Source organism: Bos mutus, chromosome 10, assembly GCF_027580195.1.
Source record: "Bos mutus isolate GX-2022 chromosome 10, NWIPB_WYAK_1.1, whole genome shotgun sequence".
In the NCBI taxonomy this organism is placed as follows: domain Eukaryota; kingdom Metazoa; phylum Chordata; class Mammalia; order Artiodactyla; family Bovidae; genus Bos; species Bos mutus.
This window is the reverse complement of record NC_091626.1, coordinates 64,712,663-64,737,801: the sequence shown is the minus strand read 5'-3', so window position 1 is coordinate 64,737,801 and position 25,139 is coordinate 64,712,663. Positions and strand designations below refer to the sequence as shown.

At 36.4% G+C, this 25,139-nt stretch overlaps 1 protein-coding gene across 2 annotated transcripts in view; it reads left to right on the top strand.

The window, feature by feature from the left end:
* ATL1 (atlastin GTPase 1) overlaps positions 1 to 25,139 on the top strand; it is an 84,265-nt gene that overhangs the window by 43,405 nt on the left and 15,721 nt on the right. For both annotated transcript variants that reach the window (XM_070378101.1, XM_070378102.1), the window contains exons 6-9: positions 3,845 to 3,895; positions 6,122 to 6,178; positions 23,604 to 23,696; positions 24,761 to 24,899. In XM_070378101.1, the coding sequence (XP_070234202.1) occupies positions 3,845 to 3,895; positions 6,122 to 6,178; positions 23,604 to 23,696; positions 24,761 to 24,899 (340 nt within the window). The remainder of the gene's footprint in view (positions 1 to 3,844; positions 3,896 to 6,121; positions 6,179 to 23,603; positions 23,697 to 24,760; positions 24,900 to 25,139) is intronic.

Below are 25,139 nucleotides of genomic sequence, written 5' to 3'. Positions count from 1 at the left end.
TAATTACTGTAATCTAATTTCTGATCAGTTTTCAAATTGCCTGCTTTAACCAGAAAACATTATCTTATTGGTAATTTTTTCTATTTAAAGTCTACAATTCCCTGGTGGCTCAGACAGTAAAGTGTCTGCCCGCAATGCAAGAGACCCAGGTTCGATCCCTGGGTCGGGAAGATCCCCTGGAGAAGGAAATGGCAACCCACTCCAGTACTCTTGCCTAGAAAATTCCATGGATGCAGGAGCCTGGTGGGCTATAGTCCATAGAGTCACAAAGAGTTGGACATGACTGAGTGGCTTCCATCACTTCAAACTCAGTAATTTTAATGTATGTAGTTACATTGTAACCACCTATTCTAAGTTTTATTTAATGAAACAAAATTTATAGATGTAAAAATATATATATATATATATATATATATACACACACACACACACACAACTTTTTATAGTACCTTAAGGTACATTTCCTAGAGAAGGAGATGGCAACCCACTCCAGTATTCTTGCCTGGAGAATTCCATGGACAGAGAAGCCTGGCAGGCTACAGTCCATGGGGTCGCAAAGAGTCAGACATTACCAAGTGACTAACACACAAAGTACATTTAGGAAAGTAAATGTCTTTCTCTCCTTTTCTCGCTCTCTATTTTTTTTAAGTATTGTTTTTGAAGTTACTGTACACTTTATAATTGTCCTAAAAGCCCTTAAGGCTTTTACTATGATCATAGCACACACAGCATAAACATTTTAAGACAATTTTTAGATATTTTCTATTCACTAGAAAGAGCAAGAAGAGAAAGTGATCAAGAAACAGACCATTAAAGAAAGGTAAAATAATTTTAAAGGGTAGGAAAGGCAGAGTGGTTAGGATGAGTAAATCAAAGCTGAGATCATAAGCCTGTAGGGAGAATGGACCTAGTGAACAGGCAACCAGGGCATGTGTAGCTAGGACAATGAAAAGATGGATAGAAGGAAGACTGAACTTTTTTATAAAGAACTTTAAAATGAAAGTCATGATTATAACCTATGATTGACTAGTTTTTTTTAAAAAAGTATAAGTTTCAGGTGTATAATATTATAGTTCACTTTTTAAAATTTAAATTTATTTATTTTAATTGGAGGCTAGTTACTTTACAATATTGTATTGGTTTTGCCATACATCAACATGAATCCGCCCTGGGTATACACGGGAACACCCCATCCTGAATACAGTGATCGCACCATAAGTCTCGTATCCATCTATCGCCACATAGTTACCCCTTTTTATCCATTTTGCCCAGCCCTCACCCCTCTTGTCCCCAGGTAACCAGTAATCTGATCTCTGTGAGTTCACTTTTATTTTATTCATTCACTTATTCCACATGAGTAAAATAACATATTTGTTTTTATCCATCTGACCCATTTCACTTAGCATAATATCATCAAAGTCCATCCATGTTGTCACAAAGGCTGTATTTCCTTCTTTTTATGGCTGAGTAGTAATCCAGTGTGTGCATGTATGTGTTATATCTTTATCCATTCATCCTTTGGACACATAAGGACTTTCTGTATCTTGGCTACTGTAAATAGTGATATATTGAACATAAGGGTGCATATATCTTTTTAAATAGTATTTTCATGTTCTTCAGATAAATACCATTACTGGGTCATATGGTAGTTCTGTTCTTAACTTTTTTAAGAATCTACATACTGTTTTCCCTAGTGGCTGCACAAATTTACAATCCTACTAATAGTATATGAAGGTTCCCTTTTCTCCACATCCTCTCCAACATGTAACTGTTCCTTATCTTTTCAATAATAGCCAGTCTAACAGGTAGGAGGTAGTATCTCATTGTGGTTTGTTTAGTCTTTTAATGTATTGTTGGATTCAGTTTGCTGATATTTTGCTGAGGATTTTTGCATTTATATTCATCAGGGAATTGGCGTAGTTTTCTTTTTTTGTGGTGTCCATCTCTGGTTTTGGTATCAGGATAATGCTGGCTTCATAAAAAGGATTTGAAAAAGTTTTAGGAATGTTTTTAGAAAGATAGATATTAAATCTTCTTTGAATGTTTTATAGAATTTGCCATTGAAGCCATCTGGTCCTGTGTTTATATTTGTTGGGAGTTTTTTGATTCCTGTTTAAGTCTCTTTTTAGTAATCAGTTTATTCAGATTTTTCTTTTTTAATGATTCAGTTTTTGGAGATTGCATGTTTCTAGAAATTTATCCATTTCTTCTAGGTCATCCAATTTGTTGACATATAACTGTTCATAGTAGTCTCTTATAATCTTTTGTATTTCTGTGATATCAGTTGTAATTTCTCCTCTTTCATTTCTGATTTTATTTATTTGAGCCCTCTTTCTTTTTCTCTTGGTGAGTCTAGCTAATAACTTGTTGAATTTATTTATCTTTTCAACTAGCTTTTAGTTACATTGATATTTTTATTTTTTAATCTCTATTTTCTTTATTTCTGCTCTCATCTATTATTTCCTTCCTTCTACAAACTTTGGGCTTTGTTCTTTTTTTCTAGTCTCTTTAGGTGTAAAATTAGATTGTTTATTTGGGAATTTTCTTGTTTTTTGAGGTAGGCCCATATTGCTATGAACTTCTTCTCAGAAGCATTTTTGCTACATCTCATGGATTTTGATGTGTGGTATTTCTGCTCGCATTTATCTTTAGGTATTTTTAAATTTCTCTTTTTATTTCTTTCATGATCCATTGGTTATTCAGTAGCACATTATTTAATCTCCACATTTTCCTGTTTTTTTCCCCATTTTTTTTCTTGTGAATGATTTCTGGTCTCATACTATTGTGGTTGGAGAAGCTGCTTTGATATGATTTCATTCTTCTTTGAATTTATTAAGGTTTTTTTTGTGACCTGACATGTCCTTGAGAATGGTTCATGTTCACTTGTGAAGTGTGTATATTCTGTGCTTTTTGACAGAATGATCTTTATGTATCTGTTCAGTCAGTGTGATCTAGTGTGTTGTTAAGTCCGATGTTTCCTTGCTGATACTCTGTCTGAATGATCTATTCACTGAGGTAGCCGTAAGATTGACTAACTTTTAAAAATATACTTCTTAATTTAATTAGCCTTTAAAATACTGACTTAATATCTAACTTCTAACAAGTCAATTAAAAATGGATTATTTTTGCCTTTTAAATAATTTTTATTTATATTTTTCCTGTAGACATTAAATATTTTCACTGAAAAATCTGCTAAGTCCTTAGTAATGACTATTATTATCTGAGAAGTAATCTGTTATTGAAAAAAGTACACAAAGTATACTGTTTGTATCAGTACATAAACAAACATCATTAACTTTTCTTTGAAGTTACTGATATTTATCCTCTTTCTCAGGAAAAAAAAGAGTTTTACTTTAATCTATTCATGAAGCAATAAAGCATGTGTCTGAGGATGTAAGCAACATATTCAGAACTTCCTTGTGATGAAATTTTCTATAGACTTAAATAATTGATTGTAAAGAAGCCAATATAATTTTTCAAGACAAAATTTTATATATGGGTTATTAAGATCCAGATTGCTATTATTTTGGTAAGCTTATAAGAATGATTATTTTAATACTAATTGATGAATTAGGTTCATGAAATAATTTTAACATTCTGCCTCCAAAACAGGTGGCTACTATATTTCTGGAACAGTTTTATGATCATTGTATTAATGCATTGTTTACTGTCTCTCAGGCTTTCTTTTCTTCTCTCTCAAGGTCTTATAAATATCATTATAGAAGAATATACATGAGAGAGTTTGATTTTATGATAATTGATATTTCAAAAATAGAGAATAGCAAAATAAGTGCTTAGTTTGTTGCTTATTATTTTCTCATTTTGATTTTATTTCTTAATCAAGGTTTATAATTTATCTCAAAATGTCCAAGAGGATGATCTTCAGCACCTTCAGGTAACAGTATTTATAGTCTGTTTTATATATCTGGTAATCTTTTGGGCATGGATAGCAGAACTTTAAGATTTTGTCAGGCCTTCTTGTACTTGTAAAAGGTAACAGTCAGAAAGATTTAAAAACATAACCAAATGGAAGTTGTCACATTTCCAGGTTTCTTGTTCTAACCCTGTATGCTTATGTTCTTTCTAGTTCAGTTTTCAAAGTCCTTTGTTTCAGTAAAGCTACTTGCTTGTCGACCCTGTATACGGGAAAATATATGGCACGTTAGAGTGGAAAAAGAACTTTTGGTTTAAAAATGGCCCAAAATGTGAAGTTGAAGTCTTATGGTCAAGGATTTAATAATTGTTAGTATAATATCAGTTATATGCTAGATTTTTTTCCTGTGGGCCACTTTATAGCTATGGGTGAACACCTGATGGTAACTCATAGAATTCTATTTTAGATCTGAAAGAAACCTCAGGAACACCTAACTTATCCTTAATATTTTATGAATGAGAAATTGTTTCTGAAAAAGAATGAGTTGCCAGTTAGTGACAGAGTGGGAATAGAAATCTCATCATCTGATTGGACTCGGTGTTTCTTTCACTCTCCAGGCCGCATTTAAATCTCAAATTAGTAGAAGATTAGATATTTCCTAAAGGTAGTTCTCATCTCTGTCACACGCTCTTCTCTCTTTCAATTCATGTTATTAATAGCTACATATTAATAGAAAAACCTATTGTTTCTCTGATAGTTTCCCTCTGCTTATTTTACAGAAAATTTTGCTTTTAATATATTATCTTGGCAATAAGGGCCCTACGCAGTGTAACAGATAACAAAGGATAATAGCACAGGGTGATCTGTGAGGCTGGGACTATTATTTGGAGTTCACATCTAGCGTTACTCCCAAATATGTTTCTGGTACATCACACTGATCAGTTATGAAAAATAGACGATATGCTGAATAATTGTTAGATGTTTCTTTGAGTGAGTACAACTGCTTCTTTAGGTGTGTGTCATAACCTAGCCAGTTAATGACATGGCACTGTCCAGTACCTGTTTAAGATTTCTAAAAAAGGACTGATTTTGGACTGTGATATTGAGTAAGTAATCAATCTCTTTTTGAGATCATTTAAAATTTTTTCCTGTAAATGACATCACCTCATTCTTTCTCAGAAAAGACTGTGAGTTCAAATTATGTTAGTATATGATTCTGATGAAAATGAGTAATGATTCTGGTCCCCAGACCAGCTTTTAAACATAATATTCCAGACTTTCATTTAATTACTATAATCAGATACCTAGGTACTATCATTTGCTTTCTAGATTCCCACAGTTTTCACAGGAGAGGCAATGTAGTTCTTTGGGGGCAATTCTAAAAGGCCAAAGGAGGGAAGTCCCCTGTGTCAGCACCCTTCCCCAACTCTGAGGTGCCTCTGAAGCTTGCTACTCTTGTGTGATAAAGTGGCATTTCCTTTGTACATATCGGAAAACCCACTTGGCCAGTCTGAACAGAACTCTCTCCAGAGGCCCAATCACAGGGACCACCTCAAGTCTGTGTTCTCTAAAACCTTACATTTCTGGTGAAACAAAATGATACGGTACATCTCAATTGGGAGCAATAAAAAATAAAAGGTGGTTTATTTGATTCTTCACTTTTAAACCAAATGTCTGTTGTTATTGTTGTTCAGTCGCTAAGTCGTGTCCTACTCTTGGCGACCCCATGAACTTCCATGCCAGGCTTTGCATGCCAGGTTTCCTGGCCCTTCACTATCTCCCAGAGCTTGCTCAAACACCTGTATGCCTTTGTAATAATCGAGGCCATTGTGCCATTAAATTTCCTCAGGCAACAATTTTTGTAAATTATCCTACTTAGTTTATAGCTCTCTGGTCTAATCTATGCAAGTTTTGCTTTGAAACGTCATTTCACATGTTTCTTTGTCTCTTATCTTCCCCACAAAAAAATTGTCCTACATTCTAGATATAAAGGTGTTATCTTTAAAATGGAAACTTCATTTTAAAATGTACTCTATGTCCTTAATTTTAAAATATCTGATTACGGTAGCTCTACTTAATCTAATACTTAGTTACTTACAATGATTATTGCAGTCTTAATAATATAATATTATGTTACAGCTAAAGAAAAAAATTAGTGAAAGAAAGCCAAGAAGATACTGAAGTTTTCTCTCTTTGTGTGTGTGGGTGCATGTGTGTGTGTGTGCGGATGTGTGATTTTCCTTGTAGCTTTTCACTGAATATGGCAGGCTGGCAATGGAAGAAACATTTCTGAAGCCATTTCAGGTGAGTGGGTATTAAATGATAATAAATTCTTATAAGAGTTTCCTGAAGACTATAACCAGGTATATTAATTGAGAGAGTCATGTTTCTTTCTCCATTCACAATAGCAAAAAAAAAAGAAAGAAAAGAAAAGAAAAAACGTTGATAGTTAAGTAGAAAAATCCAAAATATAAAAACCTTTATGGAGAAAATATTTTCAAAATTTCATTAAAGATCATAAAGAAAAATTTTTATAAGCCAGAGAGATATAGTATGATTCCATGATTTAATGTTGTGGAGAATCTAGTTTTCCTCAAATTAACCAATAAACTCAGTGCAATTCCAATTAAAACTATAACAGAATTTTTTGAGAAATGCAACACATTTTTCTATAACTTATCTGGGAAAATTAAGTTCTCTTTTAAGTCAGTTTTTAAAAAGAAAATCCAAATTGGGGGATTGAATACATACTAGAGAACCATAGCAATGAAAATGGTGCAATTCTGCACAGATATGAGGGGAAAAACCTGATGAAACTAAACAGCATTCAGAAATATCTCTCTCTGTATGGAAACCTTGCATTCATTAGTGGTCACATCATAAATCAGTGGGAAATGAGGGTTTGGAAAAACTAACTCACTTTTTGAAGAAAAAAATTGAATTTCTACTGAACACCATATATGGAAGGGATTCCCCAATTGTATTAAAAAACTAAATAAGGAATTTAAAAGTATAAAGTTAATAGAATAAAATATTGGAGAATATCGTCCTGAACCAGTGTGAAGAAACATTTATTCACTAAGACTCCCCCAGCAAAAAATGTGGTGAAAAATTGATGGATATTACTATATCAGAATAGAGTATTTCTGTTTATCGGAAGACTCTAAACAAAGTGACTCGATTGGTAGAAGGTACTAACAGTGTCAAAAGTCAACAACGGATTAATGTATAGAATGTGCAAGGAAGTACTGCAGTTAAGAATTGGATGACCATCAAAAACTGGCAAAGGAACCAATACACACCTATGCTGCTGCTGCTGCTGCTAAGTCGATTCAGTCGTGTCCAACTCTGTGCGACCCCATAGATGGCAGCCCACCAGGTTCCCCAGTCCCTGGGATTCTCCAGGCAAGAACACTGGAGTGGGTTGCCATTTCCTTCTCCAATGCATGAAAGTGAAAAGTGAAAGTGAAGTCATTCAGTAGTGTCGACTCTTCACGACCCCATGGACTGTAGCCCACCAGGCTCCTCTGTCCATGGGATTGTCCAGGCAAGAGTACTGGAGTGGGTTGCCATTGCCTTCTCCAGAGATGGACTATTCCTATGGGTTTGCAAACAGTCAGACACGACTGAGCAACTTTCACTTTCAAATAAGCCATGGACTTTGAGTGATTATGATAGCAGTGTAGTTTTATTCTTGGTTAAAAAAAAAAGATACTATTCTGGTGAATAATGTTTATAGTAGGAGAGGCTATGCATGTGTCAGGGCAGGTGGTATATTTATGGCAAATCTTTGTACCTTTCTCTCAGTTTTACTATTCTAAAAAAAGTCTTAAAAAATCCCAAACAATTAAAAAGTGATAAACTGAACTTAATTTAAAAGTTAGGCTGTTAAAGGAAACCTGAATGACTAACACATTTTCTAAGGAATATTAAGTCTTATTGATAATCAGTTAAAAATTAAAATGAGATACCACTTTTACACTCATTAGATAGGCAAAATGTGGAATATGGGGATAAATACCAAATGATTGCTAGAATTTGGATAAACGGGAACACTCAGACCCTATTGGTTAATAAGTGCAGCTTGTAGCAGCCATTCTGTGGAACAGGGCAAATATATAAGGATACTCATTGTAGCATTCATAGATCCTTAGTAGCAGGAAGTTGTAGCCAGCACAGGTGTCCATCACTTGAAGAACGGATACATAAAATAGGTTGAAAGACATACTCTGAAATATTTTTCAACATCCAAAGGCAATGAACCTGAAGTATAAGTAACATGACTAAAGTATTAAAATTTATATTAAATTAGTAGAGGGAAAGTTCGAGTTCTATAACATGATACTATTTGTGATTATTTAAAACTTCTTCATATGCAAAATAATTTATGTTAGAGTGAGTGTGGTTGAGAGCAGACAGTTGATGGGAGTGGGAATCTGGGGAAAATATGATAAAGTAAAACAAAAAAAGGGACCTTTGTATGGAAAGATGTTGGTATGCTGTGAGTGAAGGAGGGTGAGTCTCTCCTCTGAGATCTGGAGAAGCAGGTGGGGAGAGGAGTTGAGATAGAATGAAATGAATCTCTGCTTACAGTCTCCTGTGTGGTTTATAATACCTATTAGACTCTGTTGTCTTTTTAAAAATAATTTTTCACGTTAATAGTTGAAGTATTGTATAATAATTGGGCTATTTGCTTTCATTTTTCTCTTCTCTGAACTTGCTACCTCAGAACTCATTGGCATATATTGGGTAGTTCAGTTCAGTTCAGTTCAGTCGCTCAGTCGTGTCCGACTCTTTGCGACCCCATGAATCGCAGCACGCCAGGCCTCCCTGTCCATCACCAACTCCCGGAGTTCACTCAGACTCACGTCCATCAAGTCGGTGATGCCATCCAGCCATTTCATCCTCTGTCGTCCCTTTTTCCTCCTGCCCCCAATCCCTCCCAGCATCAGAGTCTTTTCCAATGAGTCAACTCTTCGCATGAGGTGGCCAAAGTACTGTAGTTTCAGCTTTAGCATCATTCCTTCCAAAGAAATCCCAGGACTGATCTCCTTTAGAATGGACTGGTTGGATCTCCTTGCAGTCCATGGGACTCTCAAGAGTCTTCTCCAGCACCACAGTTCAAAAGCATCAATTCTTCAGTGCTCAGCCTGCTTCACGGTCCAACTCTCACATCCATACACGACCACTGGAAAAACCATAGCCTTGACTAGACGGACCTTTGTTGGCAAAGTAAGGTCTCTGCTTTTCAATATGCTATCTAGGTTGGTCATAACTTTCCTTCCAAGGAGTAAGCGTCTTTTAATTTCATGGCTGCAGTCACCATCTGCAGTGATTTTGGAGCCCCAAAAAATAAAGTCTGACACTGTTTCCACTGTTTCCCCATCTATTTCCCATGAAGTGATGGGACCGGATGCCATGATCTTCGTTTTCTGAATGTTGAGCTTTAAGCCAACTTTTTCACTCCGCTTTCACTTTCTTCAAGAGGCTTTTTAGTTCCTCTTCACTTTCTGCCATAAGGGTGGTGTCTTATATTGGGTAACTCCATAGTAATTCTGGAATGGAGTTTTCAGTCTTACCAGCAGGTGTCACTGCTTCTTATGCTTGGCTAGATAAACTGAAACCAAAAGAAACCAGCCAGTGCTCTGTTGATGGACAGATGGGTGGATAGATCGATAGGCAAACAGGCCTTTGGTAAAACAAAACTAACAAAAAACAATGAATTGAAAACAAACAATAGAAAAAACTTTGAGATTACTACTTGTTTGTAAACTGTTGGCATTACAAAAGAAAAAATTATGATTGAGTCAACATTGACTTCTGAACAGGTTTTGACTTATAAATCTAAGTATCTGAAATTGAAATGAGAAACTCATTAAATAGTAAAAGTGGCTTCCAAAGCTATTTAATAATTTAAGATTAAAGCAACCAAATTCAAACAAAAATATTTATCTCATGAAATTAAAATACAAAATGTAAATATACTCGAATCACAGAACAACATTTAAGATATCAGCAAAATGATTCACAGTTAAATTAGAAAAAACATAGAAAAAATTCTGAAATAAAATAACTTTTAAATAAAAGTTTAATTCAGCAGTTTTTTTAGCTGGTCACTGTTCCTATCCTCTTCCTCTGAGAAAATAGCAGTTTTACTTGTTTGGATAAAACTGTGGAGAAATTTTAAATACTGCCTGATAAAATAACAGAGAAGGCAATGGCACCCCACTCCAGTACTTTTGCCTGGAAAATCCCATGGACGGGGGAGCCTGGTAGGCTGCAGTCCATGGGGTCGCTACAGTCGGACACGACTGAGCGACTTCACTTTCACTTTTCACTTTCATGCATTGGAGAAAGAAATGGCAACCCACTCCAGTGTTCTTGCCTGGAGAATCCCAGAGACGGAGAAGCCTGGTGGGCTGTCATCTGTGGGGTCGCACAGAGTCGGACACGACTGCAGCGACTTAGCAGCAGCATCAGCAGATAAAATAAAGTGATGGGCAGTGATATTTTTAAAATAATAATTTATATTAACTAAATTTGACAAATTTAAAATAGAATTCTTAACTCTGAAACAGAATGAAGCTGTAAATAATAAATAAGATCTGTCTTAGGCAGCAATAGAGAGGGCAATTAGCCAATGAAATGAATAGCTGAATTAACAGATTAACTTGATTTTTAAACCAAAAGTCAATTTATACCAAACAAACAAAATATCTATAATTGTATTTTAAAACTATGTTTTTAGAAAGAGAACTAAAAGTGGATTCTGTTTAAAAGCAACTTTGAAATGTTAAGCTTAGCCAGTGGTGTGCTGGTTGTTTGTAACTGGCTAGAGAGAAGTGGAAGATGGGTCTGATTGTAGCATTTGCTGATTTCTGTGGTGTAAATACTTTTACTGTGACCAATTTCAGGCTACTGACATGCTGTCTCCTGACTTGTAAAATTCCTCAAATTTTAATAAGTCTTCCAAGGGAGCCTATAAAAGCCAGCTGTAGACTATTTAGCACAAGAAGTAAACTCATATTAAGACATAGCATTCTCTGACATGACTTACTTTCCCACTTGTCTTGCTCACTGTGAGCACTTGAATCTTAAGTATAACAGTCCAGCAAGAGCTACCTCATTAATGTAATTGTTCTTTAAAAATAATTAAAATAACTTGGTTCTTTAGCTCCTCTTCCTTAGGACTTCAAGAGGTTTGGTTGAGAATGAATACATTCCCATTAATTTAAACATGTAATACCCATAAATATTTGACAGGGACATTAGAAAATAATTTCCAGTTTTCTGTAAGGACCTGATAAAAAATACCTCATGAGGTGTGGGTAGGAAATTTGTCTGTACTTGGGCCTATGAATTTTTCTTCCTTGGTTATAGGGCACACCAGGTCCCATATAGCTCTACAACGAAATGATTACATCCTTGGGTCAAAATCTCTATTAGGAATTTTTCTGATTGTTAGACATTATTTGAAGTGCACATTAAATGAGCTGTTTACGGACTGTTTTTCAATACCAGGCATGACTGTCTTCCTCTAATGTTCTGTGCTCAGTGGTCAGCCATTAGTTATTTGTTACCCAAGGAAAGGCAGGTTTTCCATTTGTGTGGCTCTCCAGCTTTCTCTGTGTGCTTGTCACTCGTGCCCTCTCAAGTCTGCTGGACTGACATGGTGGAGAGGGTTTTCACTTGTTCTATAATGTCATGATAACAGGAAGTTTGATGTTAGGCCTAAGCTGAAAAGGATTCCCCCCCCAGGCTTCAACAAACAGTACATGAACCATGAACTTCCAGATGTTCAAGCTGGATTTAGAAAAAGGCAGAGGAATCAGAGATCAAATTGCCAACATCTATTGGATCTTCGTAAAAGCAAGAGAGTTGCAGGAAAACATCTACTTTTGCTTTATTGACTATGCAAAACCCTTTGACTGTGTGGATCACAAAAAACTGTGGAAAATTCTCAAAGAGATGGGAATACCAGAAGACCTGACCTGTCTCTTGAGAAATCTGTATGCAGGTCAGGAAGCAACAGTTAGAACTGGACATGGAACAACAGCCTGGTTCCAAATCGGGAAAGGAGTACATCAGGGCTGTATATTGTCACCCTGCTTATTTAACTTATATGCAGAGTACATCACGCGAAACACTGGGCTGGATGAAGCACAAGCTGGAATCAAGATTGCCAGGAGAAATATCAATAACCTCAGATATGCAGATGACACCACCATTATGCAGAAAGTGAAGAGGAACTAAAGAGACTCTTGATGAAAATGAAAGAGAAGAGTGAAAAAGTTGGCTTAAAACTCAACATTCAGAAAACCAAGATCATGGGATCCAGTCCCTTCACTTCATGGCAAATAAATGGGGAAGCAATGGAAATAGTTATAGACTATTTTTCTGGGCTCCAAAATCACTACAGATGGTGATTGCAACCATGAAATTAAAAGACATTTGCTCCTTGGAAGAAAAACTATGACCAACCTAGACAGCATATTAAAAAGCAGAGACGTTAGTTTGCCAACAAAGGTCCATCTAGTCAAGGCTGTGGTTTTTCCTGTGGTCATGTATGGATGTGAGTTGGACTGTGAAGAAAGCTGAGCACCGAAGAATTGATGCTTTTGAATTGTGGTGTTGAAGAAGACTCTTGAGAGTCCCTTGGACTGCAAGGAGATCCAACCAGTCCATTCTAAAGGAGATTGATCCTGGGTGTTCTTTGGAAGGACTGATGCTAAAGCTGAAACTCCAGTACTTTGGCCACCTCATGGGAAGAGTTGACTCATTGGAAAAGACTCTGATGCTGGAGGGGATTGGGGGCAGGAGGAGAAGGGGACAACAGAGGATGAGATGGCTGGATGGCATCGCCGACTCGATGGACGTGAATTTGAGTGAACTCCGGGAGTTGGTGATGGACAGGGAGGCCTGGCGTGCTGCGATTCATGAGGTCGCGAAGAGTTGGACGCGACTGAGCGACTGAACTGAACTGAACTGAATGTTATATTATTAAATGTGCCTGTTGGCTACAACAGCTTAGGAGTTTACTGTGTAACCATTTCATGTCCTCTAATTATATAGGCTACAAAGAAATGGAAACATCTCCCAGTTTACTAATGTGTAATCTCAAGGTTCTCTTGAGCCAGTTTTTTAGATACCAGTAAATTCCCAGTGGCATTTCTATGGTGGGTATCTTTGTAAGTAAGTCTACAGGAGCTGACTTTAATCAGTTTAATCTTCAGTAAGTTTAAATATTGATACAAGCCACAATATTCCTGAACCCTAGTCCCTTTAAGCTAAAGCCCTGAATATATCCAGTTATTCCTGAACCTCTCTAGGGCATGATGCCCTGAGATAGATTGGTAAGAGTGCTATCAGTATTTCGGTTGTGTGGCTAATACAGAAGAAATGGATTAATTCATCCCAATTTTCTCCCATAGCATTTTTATTAATCATTTTGGTATGCTTAGAGGCCCATCAATACCCTAAACCTTTGGAATAGATTTGACTCACCACATACCTGTATACACAGGTCATAACTAAGATGACAGAGGTGTTTGCTACCTCAGTTGTAGTAATCATTTCACAATATATATTTGTATTGAATAATCACATTGCAGACCTTAAATGTACACAGTGTGTTATATGTCAATTATATCTCACAAAAGCTGGGAAAAAAACAATTTGAATTCTCTTTGTGAAATAAGAGTGGAACTCAATTCTTAATGTTCCTTTCAGTGGAGTTGTAATTATTGGTGAGCAGATATCTCCATTCCAGTTTTAAACTGAAGATTGCTAGAAAATAACAGTAGAGGAAGCTTATGATAATGTACTATTATATTAGGATAAACCTTCTGTTTCTCACAGTTTTCCTGTCCAAATTGGTCCTACATATGGAAAATCAGGAATTATGCTACAATGGTTTACTTGATTATATTTAAGGACCCTTTATTCCCATGATTTGAGTGTTCCTCTCTGGAATAAAATTTGATAGTGATTTCAGCTACTTCAGATTTTCAAAACAAAACATCCTTGGTCAAATATCTATGATGACTGAAACTGCCAAGTGATACCAGAGAAATCCATGATTTCACTGAGAAAATGAGAAGCTATTATTTGGCTGCTTGGGCTGTAAATGAAAGGAAAAGACATTCTATTGGTGGGGCTGAGGAAAAGGACAGCAGTTTGAGAAAGGTGCCTTATCGCATGTTCTGTCCAGAGAGTGATTTAGGTAATCTGAGAATTGTATGAAATTAGAATAAAATATTCATCTGGCTACTCAGAATTAGGTCAGTGGTATAGAACAGGATTCCCCCAGTGTCCTTATGTAGATTCATAAAATGTCTGGAAGACCTACATAATAATATTTTATTGAACTCTTATTTTTGTGCCAGGCCCCATGGTCAGTATATTTCTTACATGATTCACATGAATGTTCATTATAGTTATATAAAATAAGTAATGTTGTTACTCCTTCTTTATTCCTTTCTATTTTTTTTTTTTAACTGATGGGGAAATACCGAGGCTTAGAGTAGTTAAGAAACTTGTCCTAGGCCACATGTACCTTTAAGTTGCAGAGCTGGCCTTCAACCTAGGCCACAGGCTCAAAGCCCTTGCATTTCACCACCACCCCTTAATGCCTCTCGTCCTCTTTCTGATGCTAGGTGCTTACTGAACTATAGCTTGTGGTCTTATAGTTGAATGTGCAAATCCCATCCCACTAGCTAAATTATAAATATGTTAAGAGCAGGACCTTTGCAGTTAACTTTGTTTAGTCTAGACCACCTACTTTATAGGCTTCCCAGGTGGCTCAGTGGTAAAGAATCTGACTCCTAATTCAAGAGACTCAGAAGAGACAGGTTCTATCCTTAAGTTGGGAAAATACCCTGGGGTAGGAAATGGCAACCCACTCTAATATTCTTGCCTGGAAAATTCCAGGGACAGAGGAGCCTAGCAAGCTACAGTCCATGGGGTACCAAAGTTTCAGACATGACTGAGTATATACACACCACCTACTTTATATACAGCAGACATTTAATTAATGCTTGCTAATTATGGCATTGGAAGGAAAGTTATGACCAACCTAGATAGCATATGCAAAAGCAGAGACATTACTTTGCCAACAAAGGTCCATCTAGTCAAGGCTATGGTTTTTCCTGTGGTCATGTATGGATGTGAGAGTTGGACTGTGAAGAAGGCTGAGCGCCAAAGAATTGATGCTTTTGAACTGTGGTATTGGAGAAGACTCTTGAGAGTCCCTTGGACTGCAAGGAGATCCAACCAGTCCATTCTGAAGGAGATCAGCCCTGGGATTTCTTTGGAAGGAATGATGCTAAAGCTGAAACTCCAGTACTTTGGCCACCTCATGTGAAGAGTTGACTCAATGGAAAAGACTCTGATGCTGGGACGGATTGGGGGCAGGAGGAGAAGGGGACGACAGAGGATGAGATGGCTGGATGGCATCACTAGTCTGGGTGAACTCTGGGAGTTGGTGATGGACAGGGAGGCCTGGTGTGCTGCAATTCATGGGGTCGCCAAGAGTCGGACACGACTGAGCTACTGAACTGAACTGAACTGAATTATGGCATTACATGCATATTTAGGATTGTATATAGTTTGCATACAAATAAACTTATTGGACCCAAAATTGGAAAACCTGGATTCAAGATTTGGTGTAGCTATTACATATCCTCCCTAGTATTACCTCTTTACATTTTTAAGATAAGACCCATGAACAAACAGTTTAAGTCAAAAATTGATATGAATGTGTCCAAAATGCTTATACTGGGTGTGGCCCCTTCTTGAACTGCAGAAACACAATCATAAAATTCTTTTTCAATGGAAAAAGGTAGTAGGATTTCTGAATTGAAAGTATTACATTGATGGTTTATAATTTAAAAGTCTTTACATTTAATTAGTGAAGACTAACAGAAAAAAGTGAGATGTTGTCAGTTAGCAACAGTTTGTATGTGGTATCATCGGATTTAAAGGTGGTCTTGGTGCATAATCTGTAGATGCTTCAAGTAGTTTAGACAAGACTGCAACTGCTCTGAGGCAGGGAGGATAAGCCATGACTATTGGATCAAGAAATAGGCCATAAAAGACATTGAGTCTTGGATGTTGACCATGTTGTTGATTTAATAACTGCCATGACCTAACCTTTTTATATGTATAAAAAATCAAGATTTATGATAATTTGGAAGGGGTTAATTTGGACTCAGGCTTCCCTGGTGGCTCAGTGATAAAGAACCCACCTGCCAATACAGGAAATGTGGGTTCAGTCCCTGGGCTGGGAAGATCCCCTGGAGAAGAAAATGGCAACCCACTCCAGTATTCTTACTTGGGAAATCCCATGGACAAAGGAATGTGACGGGGCTACAGTCCTTGGGATCACAAAAGACTCTGACAGGACTTAGCAACTAAACACCACCACCAACAATCTGGACTGTTACAGATTATTCTCTCATTTTTCTGTCTATATCCATGGAAACTTTTACTCAAAGAGATTCTTCAGTTTCTTTTTTAATCATGTACAGTGTAGGTATCTTTAGCTAATATGAAACTTTGGTTCTTTCGGCAGATTTTCTGCTTAAAGTATCTATAGGTGTCCCTATACAAAAGCCTGTCTGAAAAGCCAGCCATAAAGTGTAAATTTCTAAGTAGATGATTTCTCTTTCAAGTTTTTTTTTTTCTGATTCCTGTATTTTATGTCTGTTCAGTTCAGTCGCTCAGTCGTGTCCGACTCTTTGCAACCCCATGAACCGCAGCACGCCAGGCCTCCCTGTCCATCACCAGCTCCCGGAGTTCATCCAAACCCATTTCCATTGAGTTGGTGATGCCATCCAACCATCTCATCTGCTGTCATCCCGTTCTTCTCTGAGCCCATTTTAAAAAGGGAAGACAATGTTCCCTTTATTTTGGCTATTTAAGTACTGAGAGTATTGTTTGAAATTTTCCTGAAGTCTATTTTTAAAGTTTCCTATTGATTCATCCTTGTTTTGTTCACAATTTTTAGTTGATGTCCAATTCATCTCAGAGAAAGTCTTCTGAAATGGCCTTGCATTGTGTTTTTCTATACTTCTTGCCCTTGAAGGGCTATTAAAATTTTTATTCTTATTTTTTTATGATGAGCTGGGATATTTAAATGCTCTCCTGGTCTTTTTACTGCTTTTAACCAATGTTTTCTAACCTAACAATTTTTTTCCAACCTAACAAGAGGGACTAATAATTAAGTGAACTTAGTTGGAAAAATAACTGATAATAATTCAGGATACTAAGCAACAGGATCCTGAATTCTGCAGCAAATTTCTGTCTTCCTGTGCTAAAAGAAATTCCTTATAACTGAGGCCAGTGTTTAAATTCAACTTCTATACAATAGTCTTCAGATATAGTAGCTTTAAGCAGTTGGGGCAATATGACTACTTCTTTCCTGCAAAAATCACTAAGGAAATGAATGGTTCAGGAGGTCAGAGGAAGAAAAAGAATGTATTGAAGGAGTGAAGTGATTGGTGAAGATAAAACTGAGCAGAGAGAGATACACTGTCAGTAGGGTAAATTTCAGAAGGTTAGAGAGTGAAATTGAGTCTTCCGTAGTCAGCAGTTTGTTTTGAGGCCTCAGTTTACTCATTAAAGGAGCTGACTAATGAGTGTTTTTTATTTTATCTTCATTTTTATAGAACATTTTATTTTTATTATTTGTTTTGACATGTCTGAAGCTTAACTCAATGTTATTCTAAATTTTTAAGGGTAATTTATTACTGTAAATGCAAATATTAGGATTGTAATGCAATACAAATAGGAAGCAGAAATTCTTCCAGGAGAAGATTGCAGCTTTGATACACACAAGCCTGTAACAAACAAGTTGCTCAAATTGTGTGCTTATGAAAAGCACCTGGGTCCTCAAGCACGTGTTAGAACAGTGCTACGTACAGTCAATAATCTGATAGTCATTGATCCTACATTATGGACTAAACAAAGTAATTTGCAAATTGACAAGAATGAGAATGGCCTCTAAGTGTTGTAGAGAACCCAAGGCAAAACTTGACCGACTACTTTTGCATAAATTTGTTGCTGGTTTAACAGACCTCCAACCCTTAGTCTTTGGAGCATCCTGATTAATCTGGTTACTACTTAAGACAGGTCTTTGCCTGTGTTCTTTATAAAGCACTTCCTTATACATTCAGTGACACAAGACAATTCAAGATAAAATACAAGACAATACTTTGTATGAATTTTCAAACAAAAGGAAAAGCAAAAAAAAAAAAAAAAAACAGATTAATGGCAAAAATATTTACTGAATAATATACCTCTAAAACAAAAGTTCTAATAACATTATACAAAAGTTAGGTATAATTTTTTATTCAATGAGTGCACTTACCAAAAAAAAGGTTGAATTACCCTTTACAGAGACATAGAACTAATGACCCATATAAAGACCCACTGAGTCTTTATAACAAAAATTCTAGGATAACAAATTAATCAGCAGCAAGAGCTCAGTGAAACAAATTAGAACTCAGATTTATCATTGTTGAGGCAGATTCACCTCTAAGTAAATTTCAACAGATGGAATTTGGGAACAGGGAACATGGCAAGTACACATGTTAACCTGAGGTTCATAGGGAATACTGCCCAGGGAGGGCGTTCAGAACTATCTCAGTAGGACTTCAGAATTGTTGGAGGATGAGACCTTCACTCAAAACCTGATACGAAAACCAGAGCTGGGTTTATTGGTTAATTTAGTAAAAGAGTTATACTTGGGAGTTTCATTAAGCAAAACAAATGATTATTATGTAGAGTTGGGGGCTTTGTCTTGGATTTTCATGGTTTACAGAGACAAGAATGGGTGGACATCAGTTTTTTAATTATTTTGTTGTTGTTGAATACAGAAGCATGTTTTATGTCTGGTTATAGAGGTTAGCAATGGGTTGACATAGCCTCAGTTAGTTTTCTGAGGTGATTCTTCTAATTCTTGACTGACTTTTAAGGCATGAAGCTGTCACTGGTTGGCTTCCAGTGGGCTGTTGGTTGAAGTGAGGTGTTACTTACTTAGAAGGGTTTAAAATGAGTTCCAGTGTTTACTTACTACCTGAAGCTGAAATTAAAACTGAACTTGATTGATTAAATAGGTTAAACCAGTTCAGGTATTCACTGGCTACATTGATTCTAGAACAGTTTTTTCCTGGGAGTTTGGGAGTGTTTTCATGTATTTATAATGGATGTGCACATAAATTTAGCATTATAATTCAGATAACATTTTTTCATGTAAGCCTTTTTATACTGACTTAATACATGTATGGATACACTCCACACATTTGTAATATTAATAGCTATGTAATATATTAATATGCCATAATGTATATAACCATTCCCAGTTGTTGAGCATTTGAACTTTTTTCCATTTTTCACTAATAGTGGTGCTATAGCACTCCTTTTGAATGGTCTTCAAAGGAAAATAAACAAAAGTTTCAATGTTTTTCATAATTTTCATCCTATGATCACTTGAAGGATATGCAAAGTGTAGGTCCATCATTTTCCCCAGTTGCCTGACTGGATTTAATTTATTTTTTAAAAGTATGACTTCAGAAATTTTTATCTGAGAAAGTTAGAGTAATCTGTATTCTTGACTTTTTAAATCTCGACCTATATGTATGAACAAATCAAAATTCAGCAGTGTGGAACAATGGATGGATTTTGAAATAAGGACTGAAATTCATAGCATTCCATACAGGATAAACGTAAAGCATATGAATTATTTAGGGAGGGGATGGGGACAGTGGGTGTACTGTAGCTGGCTTATACCACTTTGAGAGCTAACTAGTAAATATTCAGGAGTTACATAAGCCAGTTATTAAACTGTTAGTAGCTTGAAATCAGCTATGGTAGGCACATTTGCACAGCAGAAATTGTCAAATGCCACAAATCAAGGCATGTTGATGTTGTTGGAGAGCCAGTTTATACCAGCGCAGCACTGGATGGGAGCATTAGGGAAGCAACTTAGAATTTGACACTAGAGGTAGGTAGGATATAGGGTACTTATTTAAGAAAATAAGACTTCATCTTTGATCCTATTCTACACATGGTCCTCATTTGATTGACTTGGGAAGATGCCCAGTGAAAAAGACCAAGAAAAGAGACTAAACTCTTCCAAGAAAAATGCAAAATATAGCCAAATCCACATAGTTGGTTTCATTTACACTGATTCATGAACCTCTATTTTGCAAAAGTTGCTTCTTATCTAACCTCTATTTTCAAAGTGCATGTTTTAGGTAGAAATGTTCTAAATACAAATTATCATATCTTGACAAAAATGTTGACAAGAATGAACATCTATCTAAAGATAGTGGACTATTTAAAGATAGTGTATATGGATATTTTTAAATGCTGTCCTCCACAGGAGTCTCTCCTTTCCCCACAAGAATCCACAGGACACACACATACACATGGGGGCGAGGGGGACTTACACTGTAATGAAACAAGAAATATCCATAATTCTAACTAAGACGTGTCCCTGCTTAAGGAAAGAAGATGTGAGCTAAGGATTTTATATCCAGCAAAATTGACTTTCACTTATCAAGGGCACAAAATGTTATTAGCATGTAAGAATACAAAGAATGTTGTTACTATGAGCCCTTAATGAGAAATCTCCTGAAGAATGAGCTTCAGTTAAGCAAAGGTAGCATAATGCCAAAGCCTTTGACTGTGTGGATCACAATAAACTGTGGAAAATTCTGAATGAGATGGGAATACCAGACCACCTGATCTGCCTCTTGAGAAATTTATATGCAGGTCAGGAAGCAACAGTTCGAACTGGACATGGAATAACAGACTGGTTCCAAATAAGAAAAGGAGTACATCAAGGCTGTATATTGTCACCCTGTTTATTTAACTTATATGCAGAGTACATCATGAGAAACGCTGGGCTGGAAGAAACACAAGCTGGAATCAAGATTGCCGGGAGACATATCAATAACCTCAGATATGCAGATGACACCACCCTTATGGCAGAAAGTGAAGAGGAACTCAAAAGCCTCTTGATGAAAGTGAAAGCGGAGAGTGAAAAAGTTGGCTTAAAGCTCAACATTCAGAAAACGAAGATCATGGCATCTGATCCCATCACTTCATGCGAAATAGATGGGGAAACAGTGGAAATAGTGTCAGACTTTATTTTTCTGGGCTCCAAAATCACTGCAGATGGTGACTGCAGCCATGAAATTAAAAGACGCTTACTCCTTGTAAGGAAAGTTATGACCAACCTAGATAGCATATTCAAAAGCAGAGACATTACTTTGTCAACAAAGATTTGTCTAGTCAAGGCTATGGTTTTTCCTGTGGTCATGTATGGATGTGAGAGTTGGACTGTGAAGAAGGCTGAGCGCCAAAGAATTGATGCTTTTGAACTGTGGTATTGGAGAAGACTCTTGAGAGTCCCTTGGACTGCAAGGAGATCCAACCAGTTCATTCTGAAGGAGATCAGCCCTGGGATTTCTTTGGAAGGAATGATGCTAAAGCTGAAACTCCAGTACTTTGGCCACCTCATGTGAAGAGTTGACTCATTGACAAAGACTGATGCTGGGAGGGATTGGGGGCAGGAGGAGAAGGAGACGACAGAGGATGAGATGGCTGGATGGCATCACTGACTCGATGGACGTGAGTCTGGGTGAACTCCGGGAGTTGGTGATGGACAGGGAGGCCTGGTGTGCTACGATTCATGGGGTCGCAAAGAGTCGGACACAACTGAGCGACTGATCTGATCTGATCTGATCTGAACGTAAGTTCACCAAAGGAGAAATAATCATATACTATGTGCCTCCTAATAAAAGAACACTCTGCTTCATAGAGTCTTGCCAAAAAGTAAAACCAGAGTCAGATCACAACTCTGTATCCAGTTGCCAATTTGTAGGAAATTCAGAGGACGAAAGAACATGTTGAACTGCCCTGTGACTATGCAGTCAGCAAGGTTCAGGTTATGGAAATCTCTCCAGGTCAGATTTGTAGGTTCTTCAACAGATAAACTGTAAAGGGAAAGAAAATGGAAAAGCTTAAAAGAGAGTTAAAAGCAATATCAATTTTAATGGGCAAGACTAAAAGGCTCAATTAGAAGCCCAGAGATGTTAACAATTAGACTTTTAAAGATAGCTAATTTCATTAAAATATTCTAATTTTTCCCTCAAGTTCCTGCATTTTTCCAGATACTAAAATTGAAGTATAAGTTAATCTAACTTATAAAAGAATGCTTTAATGTGTCAGATTGTAAACTATGTTTTCTATACTTAATTTTGAGGCAGTGCAGCAGGAATTTTCCCAAGTTTAAATGCCAGCTCTTCCACTCTGGCCTGTGGCTTTGGGAAAATTACTTGATTAACATCAGGTTGGGGGGGTGAAGGTGATTTTTATATATCTTTTTAAGACTAATAATAAATTGTAACCTCTCCTGGGGCAGCAGTGCATGAAATACATCATGTGTGTGATTCTGGTGTTGTGCTTGACTTACAATAGGCACTTGATAAAGGAAAGCTGCTCTTACCTTGGTTGCAGTAGGTGTGGAGGGGGGCCCAAGTATTCTGTACTTTTAAAAGCCCCTCAAATGATTCTAATGATTGTTCTAATTTGGGGAACACAGTCCCTGATAAAAATCCTTCTGGATATAAACAAATACTCAGCTTCAGGGATGTTTATCAATGCATTTCTTAGAATAGTACTTAGAAAAACTGGAAAACATCTAGGAGAATGCAAAATAAGTTAGTTCTGTCCATGTGCTAAAATACTATGTGGCCATTAAAATAAAATCAAGTAGCTAACATAGCATTTTGTTCCAGGTACTGTCTGAAATGTCTTCTGTATACTGTTTCATTTAGTAGTCCTGTGAGGCTGGCTCCCTTATTATCTCAATTTAACAGATGAAGAAATATGATATTATAAATAACAAGTTGTGAAGCTGAAATATTTCTAAACTACTAGCAATAAAAAACATTTTTACAATAAAAATTTTGGCCTTGTTAGAGGAAAGACTGAATTAGCTTTCTAACTGAAAATATTTCAAAATTGTCATGTGAAGAAGTGATCAAAAAAAAAAAGTGATCAAAGCATTTGCAGTCAAAAAGTAGGAGAAAAAAGTATTACAAAGCTATGTTAGTTATTTTTCTGGATTTTTACAAATGTGTTTGTGGTATTCGTGTTTTAAAATTTGTAATTTGTTATTTTTCTCATTGTAAATAAATATCAACTTTTTAGCCCATTTTTGTACCTTTTTCCTATTGAGCCCTCTCCCCTGCACAGATTGTATAACTTTCAGGCCCCACAAAACCTGGATTCCCGCCCCTCTGCCTACCAGGTATGCGTGATTAGAACCCCCAAAGAAGAGAAGGGGACAGAGGTAATAGAGGAAAAATATTTAGACGGATGGAAGGAGAAAACTTTCTTCAAATAAAACTTGAATCTTCATAAAAAGCTTCCTGAAAACTGACAGAGATGCCTCAAACTGGCTGAATGGCACTATGTAACTTTAGTCATTTTGGGGGCAGCTTTCTGTTCACATTCAATGGAAACAGGTAGGATGATCTCAGAGAGGAGTGAATGCTCAGAAACAATTTTCCTAGGTTTTATGTTTGCTTTTTAATTCCTTTATGTGGAGAAGAACACTATTCAGATGGCAATAATATCATTTAATATATTTCAGTAAAAAACAGATGGAGGCAATTTAGAGTTCCTTTATCAATCCTTTGTTCTTATTGTCTCTTAGAGTCTGATATTTCTCGTTCGAGACTGGAGCTTCCCATACGAATTTTCATATGGATCTGACGGTGGCTCCAAATTCTTGGAGAAACGCCTCAAGGTTTGTTAGCTGTCTAGATGCATGACATTTCCCCAACAGTGATCTAAAATTATTTTTGTTGAGTGACTTCTTGAATAGATACTCAATAGCCACAAACTCATTTGACCTTCATAGTATCTCTGTGAACAAACTAAGAGTGATACTTAATAAAATGTCAATTACAATTTTAAATATTATCGATAATTATGATTCAGAAAAAGAGTTCTTTTGTAGCTATCTATAAAACAATGATTTATTCCTAAAGATAAAATCTTTAATTTGAAGAGTTAAATCAGTTGGAGATTGACAGTACCAATATCTGGATTCATGTTTTAGTAGAGGCTTAAAGTCAATTTAAGAAAATATTTAAGTTTTAAGATCCCCAAAGTCAATCTTAGGACATTTTGCTAGTAGTTCACAGAATGTGATATTAGGAGGAGGCTATTAACTGTCTGTGTCATGACAATTCAATAGTTGAACAGATATCCAAAAAAAATACCTAATGAGTAATCAGGAAAAAAATGGAGATTAAAAAAAGAACTCTTGATAATCAGGATCTCTAAGCTTACTTTTTTAGGCTATGGTTATTTTTAGGATAATTTGTACTATTAACTGTCTAATACATAGGAAAAAAGGAGGCAGTTTAGCTTATATGTAAATACCCAACTATCCAGATGTCTTTCTAGAATTTAAATGTATACCTACCAAGTGACAAGAGGCTGTCTTTGAGTACCTCCTGAAAAGAAGGTAGGAATATCTTATGATCTATTCATGTCTTTGTGAATACTTTGAATTAAAATTTGAATTTGTAGGAACTAGCTGGAGTAAAATCCCACTAATTTGTACTAAAAAATTGGAAGGCTCTTCTGAGTAAGAGTAGACATTTGTTAATTATAGTAATAATGCCATATGTATACTATACTTAAATGTGGCTATGTAGCAATTGACCCAAAACTTTTAGTATCAGCCCTGGTCATGTCATTTTTTATCATTGTGACCAGACATAGAAAATATAAATGCCACAGAACTCTTTTGGAGTTCAGTTTGTGTTGAAAGTCATTAAACTTCAGAATGATTTACTACAGGTCTCAGGGAACCAGCATGAAGAACTACAGAATGTTCGAAAACATATCCATTCCTGTTTCACCAAAATTTCCTGTTTTCTGCTACCTCATCCTGGCCTAAAAGTAGCTACCAATCCAAACTTTGATGGAAAACTGAAAGGTTTGTCTGTCTTTTAGTGAATGTGTTTATGTCACTAAGTCTGATTTTATCCACTGGGCTTATAGCTGCTAGTTTAGTTTGTTCACTGATCTAGGTGTGCTGATTAGAAATTGTCAGGGGGATTGAGAATCCCCAGCTCATGCTAGAGCACCTCCTTGATCTGTGGGGTTCTATGGGTACCAAATATGTACACAGAGAAAATAGACTAAATCCTGCACTCACCTGGGAGCAGTAACCCTC